Source organism: Apteryx rowi, unplaced genomic scaffold (assembly GCF_003343035.1).
Source record: "Apteryx rowi isolate R43461 unplaced genomic scaffold, aptRow1 scaffold_139, whole genome shotgun sequence".
Taxonomy (NCBI): Eukaryota; Metazoa; Chordata; class Aves; order Apterygiformes; family Apterygidae; genus Apteryx; species Apteryx rowi.
The window spans coordinates 17,396-37,131 of record NW_020447630.1 but is presented as its reverse complement, the minus strand read 5'-3'; the positions used below and the strand labels follow the sequence as shown (position 1 = coordinate 37,131).

The window sequence follows — 19,736 nt, the reverse complement described above, 5'->3', positions numbered from 1 at the left end:
TGCCCCCCCCCCCCCAGGTGCTCCCTTCTCCCGTCCTCCCAAGAAGAACCCACCTTCCCCATTCGCCTTTGAGCTCCTGAAGAGCAAAGCTGGGTGAGGACTTTGGGTAGCTGTAGTGGGAGACCATTTTCCCTTCAGTCTCTACATTCAACCAAGACAAATGTACTGTGGGCATTTGTTGATCTAAAGTACTGTACTGTCAAATTTCTTCTTGCGTTATATTCTTACTGCCTTCTGATGATGCCTGGTGTCCTACTCACTTAGTTTCAGCTGTCTCCTGGCTATTTTGAATGCTTCTTACTGTGCTTCTACATCTATTTCTCCTTTTTGTTTCTGTTCCTTGGAAAACTTGGACTTGATCCTTTTGAAAGGGGAAAAACATGGAAATATATGTGTATATATGTATATATTTAATTTCCATTTAATATTTTCTACTTATCCTCTGCTCCATCTTTGTTTTTTAATATTTGTGAAGCTTCTCTGGTTCTCTCTTTAAAGGTACATGTCCACCTCACAACAGTTTTCCTTTAATTAAGTCAGTCATTCAATTATGCTTGTTATACTATTATACACATTTGTGTCATCCCTGTTGCTGATCATGGTGTGTTGTTTTTTTTTGTGCTATTGATCTTAAAGACCACAAACAGTTTTGCAAGCAGAACTGTTGAGTTACGTGTTCTTCATTTTCCCATCTACACTGATCAGCTGAATATTAGCTTTCTTTTGCTCAGCTTTGCTTTCACTTCCATTTTCCTGACTTTCCTGGTTGAGTTCCTCTATCAAATATTGTAGTTGATCAGTATTGCCTGTGAACAGGATCATTTTTTCCGTTCACTTGATTTCTATTTATGTGAGGTTTCTGGATTGGTATCAGATTGAGTATCAGATGTTTCGTAGGCACGTTTGGAAGTGGTGTAAGGAGGTAGTCTGTGCTTGTTTTCCTTCTGTTGATGAAGTAGAAGGTCTATATTTATCTTTTATTGTTCTTATTCTTTTTTTGGCTCAAAAAAGTTTTGAAAACTATTTTCTGAAAGTCATCTTTAACTTAGTGGCTAAATTCTTGAATTGCATTAAATTGGCTACAGAATTTGAATAGAGGGGTTCTCTGCAAGGGTCAGAAAATATATTTCCCAGAAGGTTGAACACCTTGCTGAGTTTATCTTATTCACTATATTTAATTCATTGAGATCCAGCAAGTTATTGCAGGAATGAATTGGTACTTTATGTTTTTCTACTTTAGTAATAGGTCAGATCCATGACCCTTAACCTTAGCAGCCTTTTTGGTGGTAGCAATAATTATTTTTTCATTTGTGCTCTGTTCATATTCTGTGCTGCCTGCTTGTCTTTTTGTTTAATGACTTCATATAAAAGTAGAAGTACACAGTAGATCCTATAAATAGCATTATCTTTTCAGCAGATTTAAGACTGGAACTTTAGAGTCTGTTTGCAGTTAAACTATTCATGTTGATTAATCTGAGCTGTGAATTATATACTATTTTTTTTGTGGTAGCCTTCCTGTCAGAGCATTTCCATGAGTTGTTTTTCCTATGTAAATTCTAGGGAAACAAATTTTTAAAAATTAATAAACATTTTAAAAATTGATTTGGATTGAACCTTTTTGTTTGTTTGTTTTCTTTCCCTCATGAAAACATTAATATTTCTGTAGTGCCTGGAGTGTTTCAGAAGAGGAGATGAGGTTGTCTTTTTTTTTTTTCCTCCACTGATATCCCTGGGATTCAATATATTCCTTCCCCTCATTGAGTATGAATTTATACCTTTCTTTGGTTATTATGGAGATATAGTTGCCTTTTTATATTGACTCCAAAGGATATCCAGAATATCTTGTGCACTTAGCAACTAATAAATATATAAAAAAGCTGAATGCTCTATTGATCAAAGACATGCTATTTAGAAATTATTAATATTAGAGAACCAAGCATACAGGTCACTGAGTTGCAAGTAACACTTGAAGGTCCACGAATCCCTGCAGTGTGATGGACACTGTATAAACTTTTATGTTGAGACTGGAGCCTGAAAATTGCTTTATATTTTTCATGTATTTAAACAGATAAAACCCATTACCACGATCATTGCTAAAAATAATTCTAGTAATTTAATAGAAGAAAAGCTTTAATGTTTGTAAATATATATTAAATAGGACAGCAAAAAGCTTCGAAATGAGTATACAGTTAAGCATCTGCATACTAGACAGTATGAAATTGCAGACTGAAGTCTGCAGCTGTCCTGAAAGGGAATGCAGAAGGAGTGGATTAGTCTGAAGAGCAGTAATAGAGCAAGATGCTGATATGCTGTGGTCCACTGGGATTTGCCTGTATTGCGTATTATTAGGCAAGAGCAATCATTTAGCATCTGAAGTTAAGACGCAGAATAATTGCTATAGGACACTGCTAGCATTTGGATAAAGAAAATCTATGGCTGGAGAAGTCCTGAAGTTGCAAAGACTCATACAAAATTTTAATAAGGTTCTGTTGGTTCACATTTGTTGGAAAGCAGTACCTATCATCTTTTCCAAATGGCTGAACAACTCATGTTTTATTTTTTTAGCGTTTTAGTTCTACACCTTAAAAACTTAGCATTCCACAAATCTACATCTTGTTATTCTACTACTTCAAGCACTGTGTAGAGGAAAGAAGAAATTATGCAGGAGTGTTAATTTGTGGCAGTTCTTTACTTAAGAATTCTGAAGTCTGTACCTCTGAGGAGGTGAACAGAATAAGATGATGAGTAAGACCTGAAAATCTAGTATTTTGACTACACAGATGGCTTTAGACATCTAAAGACAATGGCTTTAGAAAATGGAGTTCTTTTGCCAATTCTAGAGTAATTACAGTTTTCTTATATTTGTCCTCTTCTTAATGGAAAAGTGCCTGTTTTAATTAGCTCATATTATGAACAATTTAATTAGAAGCTATCTTTGTTTGAAGAAAACTATTGTATGGGTCACAATTCTTCCACAGTATTTTCTGATCAAAGAAACTAATGGCAGCTAATAATTAAGTATAACTGTGAAAGATTATCATCTTTAAACTCTGCATATGCTGTTTATCAGGGTTAAAACAAAGATAAATCTGGATATTCTTATTCATTATGCTACTTAAGGGCTTTTAAGTTCTTCAGTATGAATTATTTTATTTCCAAAACAATAACATATAGGAAGATCCCCATACAAATAAATAACCCATTGATTAAAGTACAATATAATTCTTGTGAAAAGAATTTTTGTCTCATTGGAGCTGTCATAGGTCTGCTCCTGTTTTCCAAAATAAAATCTTATATTTTTACACAGTGATATTTTTATTTTATGAGAGTATTTTTTCTAGTTCTGTGAAATGTTTTCCTCCCTCAGACTAATGCTCAAAACACAAAGAAAAAAACACAATATTACGCTAGTTGGACACCTACTTTACAAGAGGTGTACTAAAGCAGAAGATGAACATCAGTGTCCCATAGCCCAAGTCTTTGTGTTGCAAGGAAGTCCTGCTTTGCTTTCTTTTCCCCAAATGAGGTGTATACTTACAGCCTGATTTTTCAGAAGGTTTTGGCTTTAGTTTAGGTACCAGGATATGAGTTGCAACAGATGCAAGCAATAAAGCTATGGGACCACAAGGAGAAAGATGCTGTTTAACAGCTGGACCTCAGTGACTGGACATGAATTTATTTTTATCCCATTGCTTAAATTGTCCATAACCAGAGTTTTGACGCTGAGGATCGGTTGGTTGCCTGCTTTGTAAGGCCTAGCTATTGAGAGCAACCTGAAAGATGCTGTGTGCAGTTCTTTAAAAAATAAAAATAAAAATAAAAAAATTAGTCACATCATGTCCAAAGTGTGTGCATGGTGTAAACCAATTCCAAACTGAGATCCTGTCAGCTGTCAATGACAAAGTGAATGATCATACTGAGTAATTTCTTTTAACAGATGCTAAACTTCTTGTCCCTTCATAGCAGACATTCTCTCAGAATATGATTGGAAATAATAGATTAAGAAAAGCTTATCCATGGACAATTGCCAATTATGTTGAGAAAGACAGCCCCCAATCTGAAGAGGAAACAATTGTGTATTTTGTACATTTGTACAACAGAAAAGTTCCTTGAAGTATGCAGAATTTCTGCTGTGGAAAGAAGATACAGTGTTACAACTTGGTAAAAGAGCAATAGCAGAGAATATTCATTTTAGCGTGGGATGAGGGTTTTTTCAGCTGCTGCTTGGCTCTTCTCAGCAACTTTCCACCAAATGACAGAATTTGCTGAGATTATATGTCACTTCATAGGTGAACAAAGAATTGTGTTAAGGACCATTAGTAGTCTTTGTATTTTAAAATAACCTTTAATTTTCTGGGATATGTTTCTGGGATGATGCAGTATATGAAATCAGTGTATGTCTTGTGCTCTATGAGCTAACTCCTTTAGAAGCACAAGTATGTTATACCAGAAAGAAAAAGACAGGCAGACAGTTTTATATCAGTAGCAGTTGCTCAAAAAGGGAGTGTGACTGTCAGGATGACATGCTGTGTTAAAATTTGTATGTGTGTATGTATACCTGTACATTTACTGCTTTTTATAACTGGTGTTTAAAGGTAATGAGGAAAGAGAGCAGGGTCCAACCAACAACTGGGTATTTAATTTTTACATATTTAAAATTACTATTTCTGCAGTGCACAAAATGTATTAAGTGATTTATGAAATGTGTAAATAAATAAATAGCACTTTCCCCATGAGATTTATATTCTGACTAAGGGCATGACATGGTAAACAAGAGCTTCAAAGGTTGGAAGAAAAGGGATGATGAAGGGTAAAATGATAAACTGATGCCATTGGTTACTTGCATTTATTATGTGGTTGTTAAGCTATTTTCAACTGTTCATAGTTAGAATTCTCCTTCTCCATTTGTCACTTCTACTGCTTATTTTGAATATTGTTGGGAGAAAAAAGGTCTAAAGGAACAATGTGAATGTGGAGAGGAAGGGGACTAGCTTCATGGTGTGGGGCCAGAGGTGTATTCTGTATAGAGACAAAAATAATAAAAAAAAAAGGAATAAAGACAGGAAAATACAATGAAGCAGGTATTGTTGGTGGCTGCAGTAGGCTCACACAGCCTACTGTGAGGATCCACAAGGCAATTAGGAAGAAATCAAAGATAATATGATGGGAAAGTATGAGATAGTGTTGGGACTGAGAGAGCAGCTTACTTATAGAAGTTTATTGATAAGAGAGGCATATTATTTTTAGCAGCTTTATTTTGAATGCCCTTCAGGAGACTTACATGGGTATGAGAGAAGCCAAAACAGTCTGATGACCAAAGGATTTAATATAAGAGGCTAATGTTTTTAAACCATCAAATTTTTAGAAACTGTTTTCTTTCATGAAAAGAGAGGAATCAAAGAWGAGATCTTAAAATGGGTAACTTTAGGGTTTTAGAGGAATTGTGATGATATTATCATAAATAATAAAATCTGAAGAAAATCTGAAAGAGAAAAGAACTCTCTTCAGGGTATTTTGATTTTTTTTAAAAACAACTTTCTATATTTCACAAGGAAAGCTATTATTTGGTTAAATAAAGATTATTTGCATAAGAATATTTCAAAGATAGCTGTTCAAAATATTTGACTGGCCTTCTGTGAACATTTCTAATATTAGAGTGCTGATTGGGATAACCCAATGAAATCTAGCTGTAAATGAACAGTGTTAAATATCGTAGTAAAGAATGTCAACTTCAGGAGTGAAAGTTAACCATTTGAGTTGCCTCTTTGAAACAGATGTGCTGGCAATGCAGCTATTGAACCATTTTTGCTAAGTTCTTTCAGCTCATGTTGCCAAACAAGCACCAGCTCTGCTGCATGGAGTTTCCAAACTGTGAGTACTGGCCTATCTGAAGTGTGGTATATTAAACTTACCTACAAGAGAGATCTTACTGCAGTTGAGCAAACATGCCAAATTACTGACTAAACTTTATCTCTGTAGGACTAGAACATATATAACCTGTGTATGGGCTTTCAAGAAAATCCCAAGTGTTAGAATAAAAATTTCAGATCAGAATGCAGGAGATATCTGATAAGAGTATGTCACTAAACACCTCTAAACCAAAGAGAGTATTATAGTGTCTGTGTCCTTCCTGGGCTAAAGCGTAAGATGAAAGATAGCAAAGATATCTTAGGACTTCTGAAAATTCTGGATTTATCTGTAGTGTCATCAGTCTTCTCTGAAGATGAAAAAGTATGATCACAGTAATAGCTAGAAAATCAGTGGCAGTAAAAGCTATCTTAGGAGGAAATTTAACTGTTGCTTTTCTTTAGAAGCTTGTTGGCCTTGCCTGGGTAAAAACACAGTTAATGCTTTTATGATGAGCAACAATGGATCTGACATTCTGTCTTTATGGGCTCATGGGGAAGACAGTCATTGGCTAAAAAGGCAAGCAGCTGCCAAAAAGACTGATTTGCTGATACTGGTCACAACTGATGGTGAAGGGGGTAGCAGTTTTGCTCTGCTTTGAATTGCCTAGATTGAGGCATGATATTTTTTTTGATCCAGGTAACTGAAGCATATGAAATTCATTATTTGAATCAGAGATTACAATAGGCTATTTTCTTTCCATAAGGAAGATGAAATAGGAACAGACCTACAAGAATAATCTGCTGTAGTTACTGCTTCTGTATACAGGGTTTTTTTTTGTTTTTTTTTTTTTGTTGTGTGTGTGTGTGTGTGTGTACCTATGTATGTATGTATGTATGGGTTTACATTGCACCTGGAAGAAGCACATCGCTCTGATTTTGGAAGTTACCTGAATCATGCAGAGAATGAAAAAATGCAAATGATAGAAATCTGGTCTGTGTTTTTCAGTCCGTTCTTTTCATGATACATTGTGCATGCTCCATGTGATAAAAAGCCTCCATGCTCATTCATATTTCCAAAATTCCATGTCTAGCTACTTCTTGGAAGAGGAAAATATTCCATATATTTTCTTGACTAGACAGAATGCGTGAGCCTTTTACAGCTTACACTTTGAAGAGTTTTCTCTGTGACTTTACACATCTTTTATACTGACTCATAGTTCAAAATGTACAATTAGGGCTCAGAGACAACATCAGATGGTGGTTACTCTGTAGGGACCTTGAATCTAGAAACAACTAATGGATACTGATCATCTTTATATTATTGTTTTCTATTCAATATTTGTAATATAGATAGCATTATTTTTATTAAAAAATATGAAATGTAAGAAAGCCTCCAGGGACTGTGGCCAGCATTTGCCTATCACTGTGGTATCCAATGAGAAAGTCCACGCAGGTGCTTAGTTGTGATAAATGTAATAGGAATAGCATACTTACCTAAGCAAAATATAACTCTCTATCTTACTAATATAAATTTAAAGTCATGTGTGTTATAGCAAGTGTTTTAGACTGATGCTTGATAAGGAAGCAGCATGGTGGAATCTATTTGTATAAAACATGAGGGGGAAGGGGGATATTTTGTGGTGCATGAGAGCCTTCAGCAGTGGTTTGCTCTGCCAGTTCAAGTGTTAACACAAGGAATTCCAAGCATAGAAATACTGACAGTGACCTTGAAGTTAATACTCAGTTAACAAAGCCCATGCATTCGAGCTTTTTTCACTTTCCTTTCTCTTCTAACTACCCGCTGCAGGGCAGAGCTGATTCTGTTGGAGTCGCCGAGAGGTGAAGCCCTGCAGTTTGTCAGTTCCTGGGGCCTTTTCCCTCATCAAAGAGTCTCAGGACAAGGCTTGCTAAAATTTTAGCTGCTTCCAGCTACTCTACATTTAAATCTTGCTCTGCAGCAGACTTACAAGATGGCAGTGACCATTATGTAGATAAAGCCCAATCTGGGAAGCTTAATAAGAAGTAGAAAGTAGAAGAAGGAATAATACCTGTATCAAAACAAAATACAAGTCTGGATGGATCTATCCAAAGCTTAGGAACTACTCTTGCTTCTGACAGTCTGCTCAATGAGTTGTTCATCTTTGTCTAGTGTCGCACAGAAGGGTTTGTCCCTGGAAAGGAAATAATGTACAGTATGCTAAGATGTGAATGGTCAGAGGGCTAAATATTTCAAGTCACTTCTGAAGTTACTTTGAAAACATCATTAATTTAAAAAAACACCCTAAAATAATTTTTTCACTGTCTCATTTTAATGCATATAGATAAATTGTAATGTATTTGTTCAAAATTCTTTGAAAATAAAACTGTTCCAGTGTTTTTCTTTATACAGGATAATACCTTTTAAAATAAAGCAGTACATTGAAGTGGGAGGGAGGAAACAATCAAGGTGGACATCTTTGATATTGTAGATCTCAAATGGAAAGTATTGTTTCATAATCACTTTCCTTCAGACTTAGCACATTTTATTCCCAGTGATAAATCCTCTGCAGGATTGCTTGTATTCTAGAAACATTCATGCAATTTGTTTCTGTAGGGCAGGTTTTAATTTTGCCATATTTAACATGAATGCAGTTTATTCTGGAGGAAAGGGTGGCAGTCCTTCTCCTATTCAGTCTTACTAGCCTGTATTTCAACTGTTGCTAGGTGCTAGAGGCACCTCATTCCATAATTATATTAAGCTTTAGTATGTCTGCTAACAGATGATGCAGACACAATAGGAAACCTATTCTCCTTAGGTGCATTTGCAAAGCTGTGCATACAGTTTATACTTATTGAGAAAAGAAAAATTAATCTCTATGCTATTTATTTTATAAACACAGAAGATTGCTGAAAGCAAATCACTCAAGTACATATGACTTTTTTTGGTGTGGTCAATTGTGTTCAGTTATGTAGCTCACAAAACAACGTCTTTTTTTTGTGTATTGCAGGTAGCATAGTGTACCTTGGGATGATGGTGGGGGCATTCTTCTGGGGAGGCTTGGCAGACAAGGTGGGAAGGAGACAGTCACTCCTGATATGCATGTCTGTCAATGGATTCTTTGCCTTCCTTTCATCATTTGTCCAGGGCTATGGCTTCTTCCTCTTCTGTCGCTTGTTTTCTGGATTTGGGTAAGCTCCTCTGGTTTTGTTTGTTTCTGCAATTCTGTGTGTTAATAAAACTTTCCTGTTTGCAAAAGACTATTTAATGTAGGAATATAATCTTGTGTCAGGGACTAGCGAATTATACGATGTAGCTACTACAATCCTAAATAACAACCTGAAGGGGAAGAATGATGATTTTAGGGGTAAGATACAGACTGAAAACTGAATGATTGACTTCTGTTCTTATTTTGCAACAGACTTCCTTTGTGAACTTGGACAACCTGCTTAACTTTTATACCTCAGCTTCTTTATGTATTGCTTGTTCAGTATGCAAAATAATACTCTTTCCACAGGTGTACTGTAAGATTTCACTAATATTTGTAAAGTTTCTAATGTCTCTGTGTGCATAATGCTGTTTATAGTACCACTGCAGTCAAGATTGCTTTGGGAGGGCCTTATTTGCAGCATGCCAAGTGTTATTGCTTCTTCCAGATTAATGATGTTTGTAGGCCTGTATTTGCTTTAATTTTCTTTCAATTCAAACAACTTCTGAGTTGGTAGAAAGGTTTAAGAGCTTGGTAAGGGTCCATTAAGTTTAAACTTTACACAAGCTGAGATTGATATACACAAGTAAATTAGTACGAGAACGCTTCTACCTCCATTGTACCATTATTGCACCCTTGGATAATCAAGGGCTTTGTTCCCCAGAGCAGTTAGTTTAGCACTTCTGGTAACTGTTTGATTCAGACCAAAACTTCCAATTACACTTCCATGTCAGACCACTTTCAATCATCAGGATGCTGAATGGGCCAGCGAGAGCACAGTACATTGGTGTCGTAAAGCCACGCACGTAAAGTCCACTGCTAGTAGGGTTTGATGGCCATATCTTCTTGCAATACAAGACAAAATTTGCCTAAAGGGTTTGAATTAAGTTTTTTACATTTATTGCATTCTTTACTACGTCCTTGCTCAAATGAAAAGGGAATTGTGTCAGTTGAATGGGAATAGAAATTCAGCTTCATTTCTCTTTCTAATCTCTCCTCATTTTAGAGGTCCTGTCTTGGGACAGGAGATGACAGTTCCCTTTCTTATCCAAAGAAATGGAATAAATATCTCTGTTAGCAAAGGAGGTGGCTTTGTTTCAATAATTTTGTGTGACTGAGAGAGCCCAAATATGAAATATGAATAATTTTAAGCAAAGAACTAAGTGTTATGTTTTAAAGACAAAATGGTACTGATACTCATATTGGATAAAAGCTTTCTGAAGGGTCAGAGAATTACCTGGACGATTTCATATAAGTTTATAAATTATTAAGAAGTATATGTGAGATATGAAAATTGAATAGGTGTGTAGAGTTTAAACTGGTATGCCATCCTCTAGAAAATATAAAGACAGATGGAGTAGCATGAAATGGTATCTAATAGGAGGTTTTACTTTAAATACTATAAAATAGATTTTCCTCAGATTCTATTGCAGTCAAAATGTGTTTATAAAAATAAATTGCTTCTGATAAAATCTGGAAAAATCCCTTCTGATAATTTTTTGCATCCAGAAAAACTGAAACTGGTAAAAATTCTTTTTCATTGCAAAAAGAATGATTTGGAATACAAAACAGTATTAAGGTATTGCTGGGTAAAGGGCATCTGCTGAGGGATATGAAAATCTGAAAGATGAATTAAAGTAGTGAAAAGAATAAAGAAAAGTTGGGTAGTCTGTAAAATCATTTCCTCTTATGGAAAATAATATCATAACTGTGATTCCTCCTTTGATTAATTCCAAATCACAACTCGAAAGGAAATTGAATCCCAAAAGCAGATAAAAGTCTAAGAGAGCTTTAGACTTGGCTTCCTACGAAGTAAAAACAGCTAGGCAAGAAACTGTGAGCTGTATTTATCACTGGCCATTGAGGGAATGTGCCAAGTTTTATCATCAAAAAGCAGTTTGTTAGATTTGTCTTTGAAATTGTTAAAGGAATGCTTCTCTAATACCTGGCTCATAATATCACTAACTGGAGTGGTACTGGGGTTGTTGCCTATTCAACACTGCCACTGTGAAGTATTAATCTGGGCTAGAGAATTTTATCTAAGATCTATTACAGAAACTTGCATTTATTTCATTTCATCCAAGTTACTATTTTTGGTACTTTCAGATAACTTTGGATGCAATTTTTCTAAGAACAACAACTCAGTTTAGAATAGCATGCTTAATCTGCTATCCCAGTACACTTTAAGTGTACTTTTAATGCACTTAAAAGTGTATTATCCCAGCAAATTTCATTCTGGTTCCCTTGATATAAGCAGAGATGATGCTGTTTGGAAAAATGTATGATGCTTATCCAGCTCAATGTTACCTCTAAAAGTAATCAAGGTTTTCATGCAGTAAAAAGCTGGCCAAAATAAATATATATACTGAGACCAATTACAGTTCAGAAATTCTTCAAGCAGCCCCATATTTTTGCTGTTAAATGAAACTGATTTTCTTTCATGAGTAAAGTAAAAAAGGTTGAATAAATATATCCTAATTTACAGACCAAATATTATGTCTGGCCTACAGTGTTTTCTGTCTTTAATTTGACAAAACTGCCAATTTGGCCAATTTTCTTCTGCAAAACCATGGAAATATTAAGAAATGCAGCTTAGATGTGGTGAACTTATATCTGCTAATGTAACCAAAAGCCATCAAGAGTCCCTTTCCCTGTCTCTTGTGAATAAGAGTCTTGCTCAAGAGCATCTTGAGCAAGACTTTTACGCATGATGTACTATTATACAGAGAGTGTTTTTACTTGAAAAGACATTAGATTACTTAATTAGATTTGAGATTCACCTTCAGCCAGTTTTTCTTAGCCCTTCTTCTGAAAATCTCTCTGCAAAGCTACTTGCAATACTGCTTCTACATTGCTGAGATCTAACATAGAGTACTGGTGTCAACGTAGTAATATTAAAATCATAACTTAGATCTTGCTCAGATTCCTCATATTTTTATGGAGATCAACAGTTAGCAAAAATCCAAAACTGTGGATCAAGTTACTTGTAATTAGTAGTTTTGAGGTGTCTGCCTGTGCAAACCCACCCATGCTGACTTCTACCACCACTTTTATATATTATGTGGACTGGCAAGAAACTCTCAGTTTTGTGTATCCCTCTTTTCTGAATGACCAAGACAGAAAGGACATGTACATGGTCCACATGCATAACAACTTTCAAAATGTTCTTTCTAGCAAAGATAGGGACCATGTGGGCACAGCAGAAGATAGTTGGCTTACGCAAGCAGTTGCCTTCACAAACTTTAGATCAAGGCTAACAGACTGCTTTTGTAATTATGTGCTATCAGTATTCTGTATCATGTTGTACCCGTCTCTTACCTCTTCATTCACACTTGCTCTACTTTTTTGTCATAAAATACTTTGTGCGTTCTAACCCTCAAAGGGCTAAAATCCTACCACATCTAATTCCTCTGCAGCCCCCAGCTGCCTCCCACCTGTGGCTATTGGTGTTTTTACATTGCAGACGATTCATTAGCTCTGCAGGTGACTGGCTTCAAAGCTGATAACATATGCCAAAAGTGTAGATACGCTCTTCAGTCAAGCCAAGGAAGCTGTTGGCAGAGTCTGAGCTTTTAAAACAAACAGCTTTGTTTCCAGCCCTTACAGCTTCAGTGGATACAGGTTAATCAGTGTAAGCCCAAGGTTGTTGGGAGATGATACGAGGTCAGTTGTAAGACTGGTGGGAGACGAGGAAAGTATTCTTAAGAGGAAAAGAAGATTATACAAAAGGGAGAGAAAGACTAGAGGAGGAAAATACATTAATAGATAGAGAGCCTATATGGCAGTAAAGAAAGAATTGAAAAGAGGAATAAAAAAGAGCAAGAATGAGATCTGCAAAAATAAGAGAGAGCATAAACAAGGATTTTGTACTTACTAATACTGGCAAGATCAAAGCCAGTTTATCTGACATATCCAGTTGAGTAAATACTGCAAACAGACTATGTGCAATTATTTGCTTGAATTTGACATCAACTTTGACCTGTGTTTTTGCTACTGTTGGAAACACTTTTTCAATTAATTATTTCAGTTTAGTTTCAGTTTCATTGGTTTGTTTCTATCAGAACTGAAGTATTATATAGTTCTATAAAAAATGACGTGAATCTTAATCACAGGGACTCTCTTGCTGTTAATAGTATATAGGCTAGGTGTATACTGTACCTGAAAGACAACTTCTCTAGTATATGCAGTCCAGAGAGGTGCTTGCATTTAAACATGGGTAGAATGAGCAGCAACACATGGTCTGTAGTACCTCGCAGTTTTGTAGGGCGTTATCCAGCAGTTCAAGGTGAACCGTTAAATCTGCCTGCTCACTATTAGACGTTTAGCCAGTCTAATGAAAGTTATGAAAGGAAAACAACAAAGATGTTTTTAATGAGACTTGTGGGAGTAGAGAATTGTTAATAAGAAGGGGAAAGAGTATGTGCAACTGGAGAGGACAGAGGGAGGAGAGAGATGGTGGGCTGTTTGCAGATCTTAGGAGCATAACAGTGAATCTGTTTTGAACCCACTTAATTTCAACTTTAATAATCACTTAATTCTTAGCAAAACAGGAATAACAAGGTGATTACTGGCAAATGTCACCACACACAGACAGGGTCTTTACTGTATTTAGTCTGGATCTTGTTCAAATTTGAAAGAGAAGACAAGATATTTCAGGAGGAGAACACCATTCTGCCTTATGAATTTAACCTACTGTGAGAGGTTTTTCCTATTTATCTCTGTATTCCTTCTATGCTTTTGCATTTCAAGGCCCTTTGGCTAGTGAACCTGCAAACAAAGAAAGGCTTCTCTCTGAAGCCCGAGGCTCCTGAATGCTTTGCCAGGGTGCTGTTCTCGTCGCAGCTGTCACAGGGTGCAGGTGCCAAAGTCTATTGTGACAGATCACGGCTCTGAAGGTAGATTAGCAGCCATTTATCATCTTCGCCGGTGACAAAGAAAACGCAAATGCACCTTAGGTTATTATTGGTTTCCCTAAATTCTACTCTCCTGGTGTGCATTATTTAAATCTCCTTTTTGTCCGGCCCCCTCACCCCACCCCATAATTTCACAGAACAAACAGTAACAGAAAGTGTTTAGAAATAATGTTATAAAAGCAGGGCTTTCAGTTTGCTTGTTTCCTCTGAGATCAGAAATTGAACCTTCTTTTGCTGAAAAGTGGGATTAGATCAGTTACTTATTTCTATATGTCATTTTCCCCCTGAATCACTGTTGGTCTTTTTGAATCTAAAATCAGAAAAAAATGCATCAAAAGGGTGGATAAGTAGTCACTCTTTGTGAATAAATACCAGTAGCAGCGTGACTCCTTTTTTGAAGTAACAGAGCTGAGCAAATATGACCTACCACCCAAACCCCATGCCATATGCAAATAGAGTGAAAGCTGAACTACGTAGCTGATGGCTTTCACTAGACAGTAAATGCAACTGCAGGGGATAGGCACTGAACAGCAGAGGACTCTGTGTTTGGCTCTGTATATGAGCAAAAACAACCAGAAGAAAATAGCAGAAAGCTAAAAATATAGATAGAAATGCATTGAGAACATAAACCTGAAAAAATATGGAAGTAGGATTTTGGGGGCAGAATTTTAGTGGGGAAAAAAGCTGGAACCACGAAGTAGAAACCTCCTAGGTACAGAGCTTTATGTACATTCCCTATAACCAGGATGGCATCAAAATAACTTGTTCAGTCATAAATTTTATCTCCTAACAGAACTGAAGCATAAGGCTCCAAAATTGGCCAATTCTTTGCTCGAAAAGAACAATAATGTGATGTTTAATTGGTTTACATGTTTCCAGGAAAATACCAAAAAAGAGTATGCATTCTGCTTTTGTTCTGCCTACTTCTAATGGTGTTTGTTACAAAAGATAAAGTGTAACTGAGAAAGATCATGACTGGCGTTTTTCATATGTCTGTTATGTCATTCTCTCCACGTGTGGAGGAATATGTGCAATAGAAAAGGCTTCTGCTGTTTCTTAAGTATCATTCTTACATATGTTCCTGTATATTTATTTAAAAAGATAAGGCTGAAGGAATGCACCCTGCTGTTGGAGGTGCAGGCACACATAGTCCTTACAAAGTAGCAGATTTTATTTTATAGTCTTGAGCCAGACTCAAAAAAGTTGTGTCTCCTGCTGACATTAGATTGTTCCTAATTATAGAGACCTCTGCTAATCTAGAGACAGTTGTCACTCACTATCATCAAGCCAGAGATTTAGACCATTTTTTTTTAACCTTTTTTTAAATATTCCGAATCTCCACGTCTTCCAGTGGAGGTGTAAAATACTGTATTGCTAATTTGCACATACTAACAACAGATTTACAACTCTTAGTTACTTTTTGTGACCTGTTAGAATGTAGTCCAGACCCTCAGTGGTCTGTGGATAACAAAATTATATCTACTGCTTAGGTTATGATGAGTCGAAAAATAACATGTGAATAACAGGTAAAATTTAAAAAATTCAGTTTGCTTGAAACATTTGTATTAAATAAAGGCTAAAATCTTTCACCTCTTTTAGAAGAAAAATTATTTTCAAATCAGCGTGATTTTTGTAGGCTTTTCATTTCAATGTGCAGAACCTGTGAAGAGAAAAATGCAGTTTCGTGCATTAGATTTTTTTCTCTACAAATGAGGATTAGCCACATAACTTATAAATACAATAAAGGCAAACATCACACTGCGCTAAACTAATTAATTTCCAGAAGCAAGCTTAATACTGTACCCTAGGGGAAACAGCATTTGCATTTCCCATAAAACAAAAGATAAATGTCCTCCTATGTTAAAGTCAGTGGCAAAGTGGTCTTTGATTTCATTAGGAATTCCCTCCTGTGCTCTCCACCATCCATTCCATGCAACCTTGATGGGATACTAAAGACAGTCTGCTTTAAAACTCTAAAATAAAAATTTTGAGGATCAAATTATGTTCCTTTCCTTCCATGCAAGTATGGAAGGACCTGACTGTAGTCACTGAAATAGGAGGGGTCTACATCAGTGTAAGCAATGGTAGGATCTAGCCTAGGATTTTTTTGAACTATAAAAAGGGTATTTTTCCTTGCAGCTGTTGGGTGACACAGCTTTTTTTTTTTTTTTTTTAATATGACCATTTGATGAATGCACATGAGGCACAATAGCTGCTGAGGTATATGAAAGACCCTCACAAGAAAGTGATGGAAGAAGTCAGAATTGCTCAGCTCTTCTTTTGCTGGAGCCTTCAGGAGGCTGCTCCCGTCTGTGCTAGCAACAGGCGGTGTGCCCGATTCTGCATCAGTGCTGCAGTGCTAAATGGCTCCGATACCACGTGCACACTTAGACTTCTGCAAGCATCAGCCCACAGCTTCTCTGCTCCTTAAGAGCATCCTGCAGGTTCAGGCAGTTTTTAAGGAGTTTCCTGGTTGTGGCTGGGTGCGCTGGCAGCTGCAGCTCTCCTTTGCTCTCACTTGCCCTGTGTTCAGGAGCAGCTTTTAGGGAGCAGCGACAGGGCTGCTGCTGCCCTGAGGCTGTTCAGCGGGAGAGCGAAGAAACACTGCTGCAGCGGGATGCTGCTTCTCCAGCCTCCTCTTCTCTCTCCTGCTGCTGTTTATAAGCCCCTCTAGCTTTCAAGTCAGTTTAATAGCGTTGCAATTAGTGGCATATGAATAGCTTTTTCGTATCAGTATCCTAAAAGTTTCTAGCAGTATCATCCATCACTGATGTGAGACCAGAGGGAAGAATTTTACCAGCTGGGAAGTAACGTTTTCCATTCATATGGTAAAAGTACAAAGAAGTACACAACACACTTTACTACACAGTTACTACGGAACTGAAACCTGCAATTGTAAATAGCAGCTGTTACGGGTATAATGAAAATACATTCTTTATTTTTCTTTTAGGTTACAGAGCTTTAGAGAGTGGACAAATTATTTTCACTACCTAATCAATATGAATATCATTTCCAGACTTTTAAGCCTTTTTTAGCCTGTTGATGTACTCTATGGAAATATCTATTTAATCACGTCAGATGAGAGAGACAAACTGCTTTTTTTCCAAAGCTGTTTTTTTTTCCTGTTTATTTGCATACCGTAAATAAACATTTTGGTGCTGGATCCAAAATTCCTCTTACATGTTTATCTACTTCCCTGGCAGCTTTAAAATGTCTGTTTGTCAGAAAAGTTTCTTTAGTAAACTGGTCAGTACAGACACTGCTTCCTCCATAGCCTGAAGGGTCTTTAGGACATAGAAAGGGAGCTGACCCCCCTGGAACAGTATTAAATGCTATAGCAACAGTAACCTCTCATCTTCCATGGTACCACTGGTTAATGCTGACAGGCAGGAGATCTCTTTTGTATTGCTTTTGGCAGTCAAGATCTCCCTGCTTTCTGATGATACTGAGATACCATATGTTCTTTCCACTTCCTGGTTAGTAAGAAGCACCCACCCGTTTTCACTCATGGGCGAGAAGATTCTGTACTTCTTGAAAAGAAATATGAAACAGAAAATTGTAAATTTAGAAACACAGATTGGATGATAGAACAGGAAAATTACCAAATATGTGTTTACCTACCACTCGTTATACATTTCTTAGTGAACAGAAGCAAGCAGAGAAAAAAGTGCTGACTTACCAAAAACTGTTTCCCCATTAAGTAGAGTGCATGAATGATACTCTGCTGCATACCATAAGCAATATATTAATTTAGGGTTTCTTAGAAGTGAGCACCTGTAACTCCCCGTCAGCACTTTCCAGCTTACACAGGAAAGAACAAGGCCTGTTTCTGATTCATCTAGGGAATTTTCAACATCAGTAAAAGAACTTAATTTGATCCATGAGTGTTGTTTTCAGGTAATACAGTAGGAATGAAATTCAGTGCTGTGCCTGAGGCCTGGAGGACAAGAAATCATAGGTGTAATCAGCCTGTGCTCGGGGAGCTGGGGAGCCCCTGAGCTAGCAGGGCTTCCCTGGGGGGCAACCTTGGCACCCCCTGCCCCGCTGCTTACCCCGGGGCTCTTGGTGAGCCTCGCAGCACCCTCGGCTTCACGGCCAGCGGCAGGGCGCCGGGGAGGCCTTTTAGTCACCCACCGAAAGAGGAAAACAGATACAGCTCTTGCTTGAGAAATCTGCTGGCTATCTAACAGGAATTCGTGGAGGTACGGACCTTTACAGAACCTGCAGAGACTAACAGCTAGCAGTCTCCACCGTGGGAGCTGCTCACTGCAGCTGTCAGAGGGGCCTGGCAGTCCTTGGTCAGCGGCGGCTAGAAGGGAACGACACAGCGACAGTCAGCTCAACAAACCCAGCTGCTCGCGGCAGGATTTCCTTGCAGTACCTGAACGTGTTTTACGATCAACTGTGTTGCTAAGGCACTGAATTTTCTTAGGACTGAAATATTATTCTGTATTAATGTCTTCCTTTTTAATATTTGTTTTGATCTGTTTTAAGCTTTCTTGCTTATTTTTTTCTCCCAGTTTGGCAGTCACTGAAATAACAGCATAAATATGCATTTATCTTTAAAGTTCCGTTAAAAATTTAAACCATGCAAAGTACTGCTTCTTTTGAGTATGTCAGCCAGTATGTAAGAATATCTCCTCAAACCTCCTAGGTGTTTTCTTCAGCAGGAAGAATAAAACCCACAAGTGCTGGATGGACTTACTCTATTGTGGAGGGTTTCATAGCAAAGAGATAAAGACAGTAAAAATGATCTGGAACCTAATGCTGAAAATGATACCTAGTTTGAGTTTTATCTAGGTTTGTAAAAACAAGCTGAACTTGTTTTCATCCAGCTAACCTTCAGACAGTGTTTAGTTTTACTGTGTGAAAACTGTGAATGATATTTGAATGCATTGGCTTTTCCATAGAAAACTTAAATAAAAAGCCAGCATGGGTTTAGCAAATCATGTAGCGCAACTTAACAGAAAATATCTTGCCAAGTATGTGTGAAATAAAGTGTATTAATAACATAGTTGTCATTTAGTCCACTTCTTGATTGCCTTAGGCTGATATTTTCAGTTAAAAGGAAAGTGTTTTCACACTTGGCAGTAGACTGTCGTGATTACAGGATTTTTGTAATGGCAAAAGTCAAAGTTTTATACTGGTTTCTGTTCCAGAGGCCCGTGCGCTGACAATCCATTTGAATCACTGGCTACATTGAACATAGCGTCTTCATGAAAATCTTTGCTGATAACTGTGTCAAAACTGGTACAGGCTTCCTCAAGAGTTCTCAAATACATGGTGCTATTAAAGAAAAACACACTCCCTTGCCAGAAAAGCTGCTTGTAGATTGGGTTTTAAATGAGTGCAACTATGGGCTTCTTCAAACTTTAACTAGCTGTTACTCTCTCCCTTAATCCAAGATATGTATCTCCTTTTAGGATTGGTGGAGCTGTTCCAACAGTCTTCTCCTATTTTTCGGAAGTGCTTGCTCGGGAGAAACGAGGTGAACACTTGAGCTGGCTCTGTATGTTTTGGATGATTGGCGGTATCTATGCTTCTGCAATGGCTTGGGCAATAATTCCTCATTATGGTAAGAAAAACATCTTCTCCTTGTGATTTGTAGCTATCCTAGTATAAAACTTCTTAAGTATAGTTAAAAGAGGGTACTTTGTGTCTCTTCTCAAAATACTGACCCTGCTGTTAAGAAACAATTCATTCCTTTTTGGATGCAAGCAATGTAGATCATAGCCTGAAAAACAAAATATTAACATGTATGAGAAATAGCTAATACCCATGCTTATTCA

The 19,736-nt window shown here is 37.1% G+C and overlaps 1 protein-coding gene across 1 annotated transcript in view; it reads left to right on the top strand.

Moving 5' to 3' along the window:
• Positions 1 to 19,522, top strand: part of LOC112961807 (synaptic vesicle glycoprotein 2C-like) — a gene marked incomplete at its 3' end in the record, with an annotated part of 36,131 nt that extends 16,609 nt beyond the window's left edge. Inside the window, exons 2-3 of the mRNA XM_026057355.1 lie at positions 8,837 to 9,017; positions 19,371 to 19,522. Coding sequence (XP_025913140.1) covers positions 8,837 to 9,017; positions 19,371 to 19,522 — 333 coding nt within the window. The remainder of the gene's footprint in view (positions 1 to 8,836; positions 9,018 to 19,370) is intronic.
• Positions 19,523 to 19,736: the final 214 nt, after the last annotated feature.